The sequence below is a fragment of the Tinamus guttatus genome, unplaced genomic scaffold (assembly GCF_059628265.1).
Source record: "Tinamus guttatus ecotype Peru unplaced genomic scaffold, ASM5962826v1 Tinamus_guttatus_pri_ptg000601l, whole genome shotgun sequence".
NCBI classification, from domain to species: Eukaryota; Metazoa; Chordata; class Aves; order Tinamiformes; family Tinamidae; genus Tinamus; species Tinamus guttatus.
Genome location: NW_028289135.1, coordinates 2,473,640 through 2,487,643, shown reverse-complemented (window position 1 = coordinate 2,487,643; position 14,004 = coordinate 2,473,640). Strand labels below are relative to the sequence as shown.

General features: G+C 36.6%; 1 protein-coding gene across 1 annotated transcript in view; it reads right to left on the bottom strand.

The window, feature by feature from the left end:
- Positions 1–14,004, bottom strand: part of NUP133 (nucleoporin 133) — a 30,401-nt gene that overhangs the window by 529 nt on the left and 15,868 nt on the right. The window contains exons 19-25 of the mRNA XM_088534882.1: positions 12,895–13,028; positions 10,923–11,081; positions 9,944–10,079; positions 7,823–7,941; positions 6,305–6,385; positions 1,541–1,605; positions 575–663 (exon numbers count right to left, since the gene is read on the bottom strand). Of these exons, the coding sequence (XP_088391008.1) occupies positions 575–663; positions 1,541–1,605; positions 6,305–6,385; positions 7,823–7,941; positions 9,944–10,079; positions 10,923–11,081; positions 12,895–13,028 (783 nt within the window). The remainder of the gene's footprint in view (positions 1–574; positions 664–1,540; positions 1,606–6,304; positions 6,386–7,822; positions 7,942–9,943; positions 10,080–10,922; positions 11,082–12,894; positions 13,029–14,004) is intronic.

Below are 14,004 nucleotides of genomic sequence, written 5' to 3'. Positions count from 1 at the left end.
GAAAGAAAACAACTGGATTGAAAACACATACAAATTTGTTTGTTTTTTCCTCAGAATCTTTAACTTTTATAGCTGTAACTTGCATTGGTCTGTTTTAATTTAATGCAGGTATAGAGGTTTTCTTTTGGCTTTTGCTCTTTTTTGGAGGAGGAAGAGAGGGAGGGGAGGAGCAACATAGAACATCTGAGCTAAATCAGATTAAATTCTTCCAAGTGATGGACCATTACATATTAATCTTTTACTTTACAGATTACGTGAATTTAATTCCAGAAGACACTTTATTTTGTGATAAGAAACTGCTAAAAGGCTGATTGCTGCCCTATAGACCAAATAATTTGAGGATACTGAAATTATAATCCAGGAATCTGCTAGTCTCTCATCTCTTTATCGCTTTGCAGAGATGCAATTATTTTCCTTATGATTTTAATTAATCTACTGGACTGCATGTGGAAGTTTTTAATTATTCTCCCAATTTGTTTTTCCTCCATCTCTTCTTGGGTCCAATTGCTCAGTTTAAGCAGCTTTAAAAATAAATCAATTTCAAGAAGTTCACTTATATTTAAGTAAATTTTACCTTCTTTCAAGAGCTTTTGTAATATTTTCACAAATATACTATCTTTAGATGCTTCAATTGGATCATCTTTGCCTTCTGAATTGGACCACCTGCAAGTCACAAAGAATAAATTCTTAAAATTAAATAAAATGCAACACTAAAACAATATATAGAAAAACTGATAAATTATCCAAGACAATTAATACATGTTCATACAGACAGTGTTATATATTTGCCTACAGCTCAAAGCAAGATTTTTCTGTCTTGTTTGTTATTCTTTATTTCAAAGGCAAAACTGTAATAAAATTGCACTAATGCAATCTAGTTAAGAAGCATTTCTTTATCTTCCTATATTCTAAACTGTAAAAGCAAATATTACTTATTTCCCTGATAAGAGCAAAAGTGTTACCTGTTAAGATAAAAAAATACCTAGTCTCAACAGTGATTTCCAGCATCTCACAAACATTAAAGATTTATCTTTTAGCATAAAGCAGAAGAGCTAATTTGCCAACATGTTTTAGAAATGAGACAGGGAAGGGGAAAGAACATTGAAAAATGGAAATTGCGATCCTGAAACAGCACACACACACATGCAAGTCTTGTTTGTGTTTAAATATGAAGGTGAAAATTTGCGGATGTGAAGTCTCATTTGTGGTAAGACACTCCCAAATGAATTTTTGTAAGAGGAAGGCAGTTCAAAATGGGAATTCTTTGTCGTTGCAGAGCTTTGCAGCCCAAGGAGCTCCCCGTGCCAGGCCCTTCCCCGTGAAAAAGCATATGTAAGTTGCCACTGAGGAAAAAAATGAACAAAGCCTTTGTGTTGTGGTTCCACTTTACAAAGAAAAGGACCCATCTTGATCAGGTACTTCCTACTTATACTATGAAATCCAATTTTTCAATGAGCTGGAGAATAGTACACAAATGCATGATTTTGAAGAGTTAAAAAAAAAAAAAACTCTTATTAATCTATACTCACAATGGACTTACCCATCTCTTTGGAGCGCCTTGCAGAGAATTTTTAGTTTAAGATCATTTACATCTACTTCCTCGTCCTTCAATTCATGTAAGGAAAAAAGAGAAAGGTAATTTTAACTTTTTTTTTTTTAAAAGAAATAATCACCGTATCACACTCAGATTACACTGATGAACTGGATTCTTTAATTATTGAACATTGTTAAATTGTAACTTAATGGTATTGTGTATATGATGCTTACCGTAAAACACATTCGTCTAATTGATCTGCTGAATGTATGTATTAGTGATTAAAGCAGTTTCCAAATGTTAAGGAATTTTGATTTTGAGTTTCTGTTACTTAAAATTGGGCAGTTCCTGCCATCTCATTTTACAGATTAAAAACTTGGGTCAGATTTGGAATTATTACATTAGATTTTTACTGCTACCATCTGATCATTTTGTTTGGTTTGCAAAAGAAGGGAGGGAGCAAAGGAAAAAGGTCAAACTTGCTATTTGTCAAATCTTGCTGAAAGACACTAGATTGTACCAGGCATTCAGGGGCAGTAAGTTTTTCATACTTCTGAATTGTTTTTGCCCTATTACTTACTTGGCTTTGCTTCTGAAAAGCCGTGACTCTCTTGGTTTCAATATTCCGTCTGTCTAGATTACAATAATTCTAAGATGTAGTTGTTTAAACAGTGAACCCACTCTGACATCTTTATAGAAAGAAAAAAGCTATAATAGTGTAAAATAACAATCTTCACATACATACATTTCCAATAATGGTTCACGTGCATCTTAGTTCCAAGTTGTTCTTCATTACAACTTTGTTTACTGCACTAAAATTATTTCATGGTTACTGTGTGAGCCTTAATGAACTCTGCTCTACACAACAGCTGGCAATAAGTGTAGATTACTGTTTTCTGTCTTGCTTGTTATACAATCATACACAAATGTGGAAAAAAATATAAAAAAGAGCAAACATTGCATATGTTTGATACACACCATGAACAAGCAGACTTAAAATAATGATCGGGAGATAGGACTTAACATAGGAATTATTTTAGAAGAATAAATCTGTTAGAAAATGTTTTTTAAAAAATCATATTATATGGGTTCAAGAAATGAGAACATGGCCATAACATTTAGGTTTAAAAAAGTTATGCTTTATCATAGTTAAAGGCTGAAAACTGATCTTAGGGCTGTTAAGGCAATTATTACCAGCAGTGTATCTAATTAAGCAGATGAGATGAGTTCAGTACTACATATTTAGTTTATGTTAACCATTCCCATCCTTCTGACTATAACTGACTTAAAAGCAGTTGTAAATATACGTAGTAGAGATAGGCTGAACAATCTAGGAGAATTAATGTAGCCACCGCCTTTTCGGTTTAAGGGGAAAGCCTCTGAAATCCCCATGTAGCCCAATACTCAACAGGCCCAGTCCCAACAGAAGTGTTGATTTGATCTACGCACAGAATTACACAGTAGAGTGTATATCAAACTGGTTTAATTGGAACTGAAACCACGCTGTATGTAGACGCAGTCAGTGCAGTAAGCTTGACTTAGAGAAGGTCAGCTTGTCACTGGGACTAGATCAACGTGCCAGACCGAGCCATTAGAAGCACATCCACAGAAGGATTTGTTGACATTCAGGGCAGTTTTCCTGATCTCTAACAGTCTGTATAAAGATGAACCATATTGCAGTTCAGGTGTCCAGGCTTTGCTAAACCTCAGACATGACAGAGATTTGTGATAACAGGTAAATTGTTATTGGCTTTAACATGCCCATATCCTGTGACATGTGCTAGCAATCACTAAGTGCCATGAAGAAATTCCTTCCAAGCCTTGGAAACAGCCAATAGTTTACGTCTAATCTCACCCTTGTTCTAGCATGCTGTTGATCAGCACACAGTGCAACAAATGTATGGAATATGTTACAAACAAGTAAATGAACTACAAAATTTGTAAGCAGAAAAGTCAGTAGGAATAGATGTAGTTGATGAGAAAAGTACAAGAGCAGTGTTAATACCAGACTGAATATGTAACAAAGGAATGCTTGAAAACCCCAGAAACATGAAATTTCTGTACACTGTTCTGAGGACCCAGCAAACTTAACAACCTGTGGTAAATCTCATAGAAAGCAATTCATCAGATCAGGCATCGTAAAAAGGTGGATCAGCCCAGAAAGGAGGCGCAGCCTCCATCCTTGGCGGTCTTCATGACCCAGCAGGATAAAGCCTCAAGCAACCTGCTCCAACTCTGGCCTCACACCTACCCCTGCTTGGAGGGAAGAACAGGACTAGACACCTAGTGTGAGTCACACTATGACTTTGTAACTACAGTTTGGAAGAAAATCCACAAATAGGTTTTTGAACATGTCCAAAATGATGCCCAATCCCTGAAATGTAAGTTAATCAACCAGCTACTTTGGTGGAGGATGACAATCCCAGGAGGACTTCAAACTCCCTGGGACTGAGCAAGGAAAAATAAAACAAAGAGAATTGAAATACAGTATGAACAGCCCCTAAGAGATGAAACAGTGACTAGCAACCTTCTCACAAATCTGAAGCTACAAAAAGAAGATGGTATATAGAAAAGTGGCAAGGTTTTTGCTAGAAAAAAAAACAAGGAAAGATAAAAAACAGCTTAGATATTCTCTAAAAACTGAGACAAAAGCTTAAAGTTTTAAAGCAACCCTTTAAAATTGTAATGTGATTTGTTGAGATATTCCCAAGTGAGGAAGCAGGAAGTGACTTCCATCTTCATTCGCACAGCTAGCCTATGAGAATGTAAAACTTGCACCGCAGTGGTCTCAGACTTGGCGAGGGCAAGAAAGTGATACTTACTCAAAGCCTTATCAGCCTAACGACATGAGGTCAAGGAAACCCAAGGCAGAAGAAAAGGACTGAACTCAACCCTACAGCTACACGTCGTCCTATTTTAACTGATGAGTTGATCAGACTCTTCAACCACTGAAGACTATTCATTTCCATATGAAGGCATGGCTCAGGCTTTCAACATCCCCACATATGACAGCTGAAGACTATCTCAATTTGAAAGGAAGAAAAAAATCCAATCACGTGAACAAATCCAAGCATGGATTGGAGGCATCTGCAGGCATCTGCAGTAAAACTGCAGGCAAGTTTTACTTCAATATGTGCTAAACCGCGGGTGGATTGAAAGTTCTTCTCTTGGCATGGCCAAGCTGACTGGCAAGCATCACATATAATGCCTGTGTTAGCATGTGCATTTTCCAAGTGAATCAGTCAATACTTCTTCAAAAATCCACATTTGTCTTAGAACGGGAAGCCCCTTCACTGCACAGAAACCTTAAGCAGCTTAGTGTCAGGGCCTCTTTTAATGTATATTGTCAAAAAGAAAAGAAAACAAAAAGAAAAAAGAAAGATCATACATATTCTTCTCAGTGTCCTAAAGTTTTACAGCTACTTTAAATATCTCCTGTAAGAAGCAAGAGAAACCATGAACTCCAGACTCTGGAATTCTGGAAGCAAAAGGATTGGTCTTTTCTTTGCACTATGTTTTTGTTAGAAAAAAAGCAAGGAAAAATAAAGAGCAGCTTAGACATTCTCAAGTTTGTAAATGTAACTATAACCGTTAAAGAATTAACTCTACATATAGTATAGTTGAACTCATCTTCTCAGAAACACCAGTCTAATGCACCATCCCTAATTTGTGCTGAATGGTCTTACTCAAGTTACTAGAGAAGAAAGTGAGATTTCAAAATCATTTTTCAAAGTGACATTGATTTTCTTCAGACATAAATAAAAATATAGTTATCTGGGCACTCATGCCATGAGGAGGCAAAATTTTGGAGGAAAACTCAGTTAATTTCAGTTAATAACTAGATAATTAACATACTAATACTTGTTCCTTCCCCAGTATGCAAAGTATAACATAGCACTCACCACGAAACAGAAGTAAACATATGCATGCATAAAAAAAAGAGTAATAATAAACATTATTCATAGGAGAATTAGAGAAAAAGAGTGTAAATAAAAATAAGCAAATAACAATAGTTGAGATAATCAGAAAAGAGCTCTCATTTTCCAATAGTAAAGAATACTTTAAAATTCCTCCATAAGAGAGGTCTGCAGTTATTCTCTAACAAAGTATAGCTTTTTAACAAAGACTGCTGTTAATTCTGGTTTGGTGCTTCTCAATTTATTCATGCTTTATGGAAAGTTATTCTGGACAAGACACTAGATCATACAATAAGATATAACCACAACTTCAAGTTTAAGATAGCAAACCTGTGATTCAGTCCTATTTACATGTTAAGAAACTGGGGACTCTTCATCCAACATTATTTAAAGGACACTCAGAGAAACTGCCAATAATGGAGATGCAAGAACTGAACTACTGAGAACAAATGCTCTTAATCCTGTTTGGAAAATGCCTGTAGAGAAGCAAGGCTCCATCAAAAAGAAACTAGACTATCAATGAGATCTGAAGATAAGGAGTGTCATTTTTCTTAAGTGTTCTAAACCACATTTGGCATTAAATCCCCAGTGGCTTTAAAAAAAGAAAAAAAAGAAAAAGGAAAAAAAAAAAAAAAAAAACCAACAACAACAACAAAAAAACACATACGCACATTAAGGGTTATTTTTGCTTACCATACACTAATAGGATCTTAACTAACTACAGATGTACCATTTTAGTTTAAATAGCCTAAAAAAATCTCTGGATTAAAAATCTTTTCTTGCTTTACTCTCTTTCCTCTCCTTCACACCCCCGCTTGCATCAACTCTCCCCCCGCAAAAGTCCTTTTCCTACCTCATCAATATATTCCAGTAGATCAAGCGCTTTCTTGAAGTCATACTCGTTGGCCCGTCTGTTCTCGTCACATATGTACATCTACAGTATGAAAGATTAAAGCACAGAATTATTTTTAGCCTGCAAACGAATGTAACTGATATTGCGGACAACTCACTGTGGGAAGACCACCATGTATTTTCCACTTACGTGACCTTCTCATGAAAATATGTCTTGATTCAACTGCAAGTATTTTTATAGCAAGGAATATACTTAAGGTTTTAGAGCAGCATTCCACCTACGTGACAATGGTCTGTGGACAAATGATATTGGATATAAGGCTGCTAGGTTTCAAATTTAAATGCCATTTAAGGCTGTAACATTCCTGGACTATTGTAGCCAGAGCTCAGTTCCACAAATAAAACGAGCTCTCAGAATTATTTCAGCAATTAAGCTCAGAGCAATAAATAAGTACATGTACTGTCTTTCAACTTTTAAAAACAGACAAGATAACTACCTTTTTTAAAAATTTCCCCCCATAAACTAAATTCTAAATTAACACTTTAACCAAAATTAATACTTCAGCATTTTTTACTTATACTTTCCAAGTGCCATTCTCTCATTATAAACAATTTTGATTTGACAACAGGTATAAATCAAAAGGAAAACTGGCACCGTGCCAGCTGCTGTGGAAAGTCTTAAGTGACACTTCCTCCTCTTACTTATTCCCACAGTTAGCCTCACTTAAAGATACAGGCAATGACTTCAGAATCTGTCAATCCCGAAGAGGATTTAACAAGTGTGCTAGCAGCTTCTGCTTTACAGAGGATTAAAAAAAGTAATGAGTTGCAAATCTGAAACCTTTAGCAGGATCTGGTTTGTTTTACAATATACTGCCGTCACTCATCTCTAGTATTTTGTGTGCATGCTGGATGGTAAAAATATGCTGCCTGCTGGGCAGAAATAATCAGGCTACTGGTTCCTGGCCACAACTAGAGAGGGGAGTGGAAGGTAACTAAGCTCTAATATTGACTACAGAGTTTTGAGGGGTTTGTTTGTTGTCGCTGTTCTTACGAAGTAAAAAGATACCGTCTGGATGCTCAGTGCAGCAGATGAGCAAAAGCATTTTCCTGCAACTCCACTGCAGCATCCTTCTCCAGTAAAGTGGAATTTACTGTTACTGCTGCCTTCCAAACTCTGCCCTACTGAGGATATTACAGAAGACAAGATTCTTCCATATCCAAAGGTGGCTTAAACAAGTAATTCAGCCTCTGGCACTGATCCTTCTGGCTTCTAACCACAACACTGTCCTTAAACACCTCAACAAGGAAGAGAAATTCTGAACTGAAAACCTCATTTCTGAAGTTTGCTGCTGGTAGAAGCCAAGAAAAGATAAGCATTGTATTCATACCTCAGATCTTTAGGCACTTAGCAAGTCAGACAACAGCAACAGCTGTGATCTCTCACTGATGCTATCGCGCCGCGCCAGAGAACGTAGCGGAGCTACCCGGCGCAGCGAGGGGAACCCGCCGTACTCACGTCGATGAGCTGCGGGGCAGACAGCACTGGCATCTCGTTAAGGTTCAGCTGTTTCTCCACCAGTAACTGCTCCGGAAGGGTCTCCTGATGCAGCAGGAAACGCTCCTGTTCCGATATTTCTTGTAGTCATTTAAGGAGATGAAGAATGTTTCATGTTATTAAAAATGCAGCAATAAGTACTAAGGTACAGTAATAACTGAAAGCCACAATACCGATCAGGTCTACAAATAGCTGTTATAAAGCACACAAATAAAATGTTCTATTTTGTACGCTAATAAATCACAGAAATATTTGCATTGAGAACTAGTTCACTTTCCATTTTCCCTGCTATAAACCCTATTTCCATTCAGGTTCCCGGTGTAATGCAGACTGATAACTTTTCTTTAGTTCACCAAAAGCACAAAATAAATATTTAAGAGTTGCAGGGCAGCTGTGGCACTCTGCAGGAAAGACGAGCTGCACATGATTTCTAGGAACTACTTTTTGACTGAGGACTGAGCCAAAGGTCTGCTCCATCACTTTGTTCACTTCATTTTTGATTTTCTCTGCCCACCCCTCCTGCCCCAGGATAACCTGCTTCTGTTACTGGGCTGAAATAAGGTCAAAATGGAGTAACTTCTGCTATAACTTTATGTGAGCTAATATTTTTTCCAGTTCCATTTGTAGAAAGAGGAAAAAAAATCTAAAGAGCATTTTATCTGTTTAAATAGGTAAGCGGAATGTGGCAGAAATAACTATTTCATCTTTATAAATGGCAGATTGATACACAAGGAATGTAAGTTTTAAAAGTTAGGCCATACAGAAATGTGTAGCAAGCTAAAGACTTCAGCTGAAAATCCGACAGTCCCTTACTGCTGAAATGAAGCCTCCTCATTAGGTTTTCCTATTTAAGGAAGAGTTTGTTTTCATCGCAAAGGAATAGATTTTTAAGTTGCATACACACAGAGGTAAGAAAAACAAATTCCAATTTCAAGTTTTGATGTAATTTTTTAATTTAAAAGTCTGATGATATATTATTATTACAAACTAAATAGAATTTTCAAACCCTACTTAGTTATCATAACTATCCTAGGACTTCTCAACAGGAATCGATTTAAGAAATGTTCATAACAGACAAGGATAAATATGCAAACTAATAAAAAACTAATTAAACTGCAAACTAATAAAAGTAGTTTATGAATTGCTTGAGTGGTATTTTAAAGCTTCCCTTAGTGTCCAGCTAAACTATTAATGTAGATGTTTGCTTGCCTTCTTACAAACTCACAGAGTTACTTGCACCACAAAAACAAACATCAGGAGAAGGGTATTTTCCAGACTGATAGGGAAGGCAGAGTAGTGAAACCAATGCACTTAGTAGAGAAGCAGGACAGGTATTTCCAGTTTTTTTTTTTCATTAACATCTTTCCAATTGGAGCACAATGAAACACTGTCACTGTAAACCTTCTAGATAAAGGGAGATTAAGATGCTGAGAAAGCACTTTCTGAGATGACAAATGCAAGTATTTGTGGGTATATTATGACAAGTACTAAACAGTATAAGATTTCTTTGTAAAGCTTAAAAGTCTCAGGACTTGAGCATAATTCCAAATTGAGAGCCATTCAATAAATGAGCTTTAAGAAATTCATCCATCTTTTATCTTGCATATGAAATATAAAATAAAAGCAGATTAGAAGTTTCAGCTAACCTGTTACTTATGCCAACATTTTATATGTTGTTGGAACAAGTGAAAAGGTAAAAGTTTCCAGCTTCACGGCCCTAACTCACAGCTGTCAATAAATGCACAGGTTATTGCTTCATGTGCTCTTTTCACTGTGCTTCCCTCAGGGAACAGCTGAGTAAGTCAGAAAGATGCCCTCGCATATCATCCCAGTTTGTAAGCTAGTTTTTCAGGAAAGAGTGTTCCCAACTTTTCCTTAAAATGCTAGTCTAATTCATGGTGGCTCAGGAGATGCTCAGCAACCTCTGTCACAGGCAAAAGCAGCAGCTGTGGCAGCAACACCAGCAGCAGCCCATTTATCCTTTCCAGGTTTCCTCAACCTAACAAACTGACTATCTGCAATACTGACACACTTCTTAATCGGTAAATTCATCTATTTTTCATCTTGTTCCACTTTTCTTACCTTCTATTTTTTCTTGCAGTATGTCTTCTGAGAAGTCAGATGCCAGTGCAGCTAATTTGCTCAAGCCAAGAAGCGTTTTCTTCTTTGCAAAATATCGGGTCTCCATATTTGCTAGAGTCTGCAATGTTCTGTGAGCCTGAAATTAAAATGCTGTAAGTTAGTTTTACAAGTTAATGCTAGATGATACAGTGGTTAGTGTTTAGAAATTAAAATTCTGCATTATTCCCTAAAGGAGAAAATAGAGATCTTTAATCCTATGATATTCAAAAAAACTTTTTAATTAGTAAAGAAGAAAAACTCTTACGTTCAAAGGGTAAACTGCAACTTCATACATTCTATCATTGTGATTTTATTCAAGGCTTCACCATAAACACAGAGGTAAATATACTTAGACGAATGAGCTTAGCACGTGGATTGATTTACTTGTTAATTAAAGAATACAGAAAATAGAATGTTATGTATAACCCCTGCGGTAACCAAATAAACAGGGAAGAATTTACTTTCATGTCAAAGGAGTGGAAAATTTCCTGTAGCATCTTCTCAAATTACTATCCAGACAGAATTATTTTTATTTTGGAATCCTTGCCCCCTTCCCCCACCATCCACAGAGCTTTGCTATAAAAGACGAAACCTCAGTCATGCAAATGGAGTATTAGATTCCCAAACCCTTCACAATTACACACACAGCCCAATAAAATCCCCTTCATACAAAATATTAGTCACCATTATGGGATGAAAAGCAGCACTAATTTGCATTATACAATGCAGCAACTTATAGGACATACCAGATGGTGCCTCGAGGGAGGCTTTTGCCACTCTCTTAGTAATCCCTATCATCCCTCTCACAACTCACTCATGTAATTCTTCTTTTGATCAAAAGCAGTAACTAGGTAACTTGTATACTCAAATATGTATTTAACCCAGCTGTTAAAAGTTCTAAAATATAGTATTTCAGTTCGATTCCATTAGGAAAGCCTACCTTTTGCAAGTCCTGGCTATTGATTTCATGTAACCAGCTCAGATGCTCATGAGCCTGCAAAAAGTTGGCCAACTGTCCATGCTGAGCAATAGGTTGAGATAACAGCTTCCCACGCTTTCCTTTCTCTAAATACCAGCGAAACAGGAAATCTGAAAAATTCTGACAGTAACAGGAATATGAACACATTTTTAACATTTTCAATAAATAAAGATATAAAATAATGCAAAATGAAATATAACGAAATAGAATTGCTAACACTATCGTTTAACCTACTTAACAAACACAAATTTTTCATGTTAGTCCATGAGAATGAGAACAGATATTACTCCATGAACAATTCTGATCTTGTTTCTCAATGACTCTAATCTCATTTCTTTACCTGTCTCTTCCCACTCAGGACTCTGTGCTCACTTCTTCCTTTCACACTCACATGTTCACCTCTGCTGTCACTGTTTTGTTGAAACATTCCCTATGTCCAAACGAACTGGCTATCTTATTTTCTTCAGTCATTTCCTTCCTTTCCTTAGCCAAAGCAACTTCTTTTTATAAAGTGTGATTTTTTCCCATTAGATAAACAACCAAAAAATGCATCTAAGGCACCAAGAATTTACCCATTTTGGGGTGATATATTTGAGCATTTAACTTCCATCCATTACTGACACTTTCACTTGTCCTTAGCAAGCAACCTTTTTGTGCTCTTTTGTGAAGAGGGTCAGAACCTGCAGTGAATTTCTCTTCCTATCATTGCTGCAGTAAGCAGATTGGGAAAACATTTTCCCAGCCCCTCCTTCAGCTCAGGACCACAGTATATTTGGGGTCAGATCCAAAGATCATCTGGTCCAAGGCTCCTGCTTAGAGCACAGTTATCTAGAGCAGCTTGTCCAGAACAGTGGACCACAGGTTTTGAGTATCCCTAGGGATACAGACTCGGCCACCTCTTTGGGCAACCTGCTCCAGGGTTCAGTCACATTCACAGTAAAGAAGCATTTTCTTATGTTCTAGTGGAACTTCCCGGATTTCAGCTGTGTCCATTGCTCTCATCCTATCACCGGGCACCACTGAGAAAAGTCTTGCCCATCCTCTTGACACCCTCCCATCAGATACTTACACACACTGGTAGGAGCCTCCCTGAGGTTTCTCTTCTCCAGGCTGAACAGCCTCACCTCTCTAATCCTCTGCTCATATGGGAGATGCTCCAGCTCCTTAATCACCTCAGGTGATCTACTGCCTTTTCCTTAAGCTTCACGTTTTTCAGCACAATTTAAAAATATTTACTCCAGATTCAAGCAATTTCTACAGCATCGATCAAGCTTGGGACAGTAAAATGACCATAGCAAAACCCCTACCTTCCTACTCTTAACTACTTCTCCATTTATACAATAGATTTCATTGACTCCTTCAGAAATTGTAATTAAATTTATATTAGACATAATTAAACAACAGTACCAACTACAGTAGTTAATGAACCAGTCACAGAATGCTGAAAAATGTCAAGAGTGAGACTGTGTCTGAAGCACACAAAAAAATCCTATGAAGAGCTACTGTCTATATAGCTAACCAATATTTCTGCTAACTCTTCTTTTGCAAGCTCAGGGCAAAATACTCCACTCAGTTCCACAAGGTGAAACTTGACTCTGTTTTTCTGCATTTCCTTCTTTAGATATATTATCTGCAAGTATAATGAACAGTACAAGGAAAAAAAAAAAAAAGAAAGAAAAAAAGATTCACTCAGTACTATTTTAGAGATTTGCCACTGAAGTGGATGCAGAAGCTTTTCAACAGGGAGGAAAGGGAGAGGAAAACCTACTTTGAAGACAGTGGTTTAATGCTCAAATTTCTACTCTACTTATGAAATACAGATACGGATACAACCAAACAAAAAACCTTAAAAAAAAAATCCAGATGTTTTTGCAATATTCTACATGCCATCTTATTATAAAACGCTGCCTAAACAAACAAGAAAACGAATTACCTGGTCTGCAAACTGGCTCATATAACGCTGTAATCTAGCCTGGTTGTCCGTCTGCTCACACATTTGCACCAGGATATCAAAGTCGCAGTACTTCTCTGCTAAAGCAGCTGCCAGCTGATACTGTCCCAGGGAGACTAGGCAACCAAGAAGCAAAAAAGTGAAAGTTAAAACACACTCATCTTCAGCTGTAAGAGGATGCGAGATGGCGGAGAGAGAAAAAAAAAAAAAAAAGTAAGTTTTCCAAGTGATCACATCAAGGAGATATTTACATATTCCTGAAGAACCATTCATCTATTTCTTACATTCCCTGTGTACATGTAAGTCTCTCTACCACCCCTGCCCCTGCTCCTGCCTGGGGAGAAGTTTAGAAAGCAGCAGACATCCTGCTTTCTCTGAAAGCTAGCCCATGCCTTCATACTTGCAGTTCACACTTACTTAACTAGAGAAAACAAAAAAGCAGCAAGCAAGGGCTTTTTTTAACCAAACAGAATAATTACAAAGATTGATATTTGTACTCAAAATATTTATTCACCTTTTATTTTGATTTCATTGAAGCCAAGAGTTATCAGAGCACATTTGGCTTGTAAGGAAATATGAACTTTACATTGAATATAATGATATGAGAAATATTTGCAAGCTATCAGAACCAATGAATGTCAATAGAACTGAGACTGAAAGTTTAAGAAACTTTCTTTTTTTTAGATTTTAAGAACATTAAAAAAGTAGTGATTATTATATTGTATTTATAGTGAATCACTCAATTTTAGTTAAAAAATTAGACTTTATAAATTTAGTAAAATGTACTTGTTCTATCTCTTTGATTATTTAATTATAAAGATTGTTAGATCAGTAATATACTAATGAACACCAACTAAGCTTTCAGGCATATAAATTTATGCATCTAACAACAATATAAACACTTTGAGGTGTTTTAGGTACACTTTGTTGTACCTAACATTTGTTAGCTACACCTCAGGCAGCTGGCACAAGATAAGCTTCTGTCACAAAAATGTAAGTCTACAAAAGAAAAATTCAAGCAGCAAAGTGTTATTAGATACACCTTGCATGATTGGATGTATCAGGTGCCATAGGGGGAGAGAGCAGAGAGAG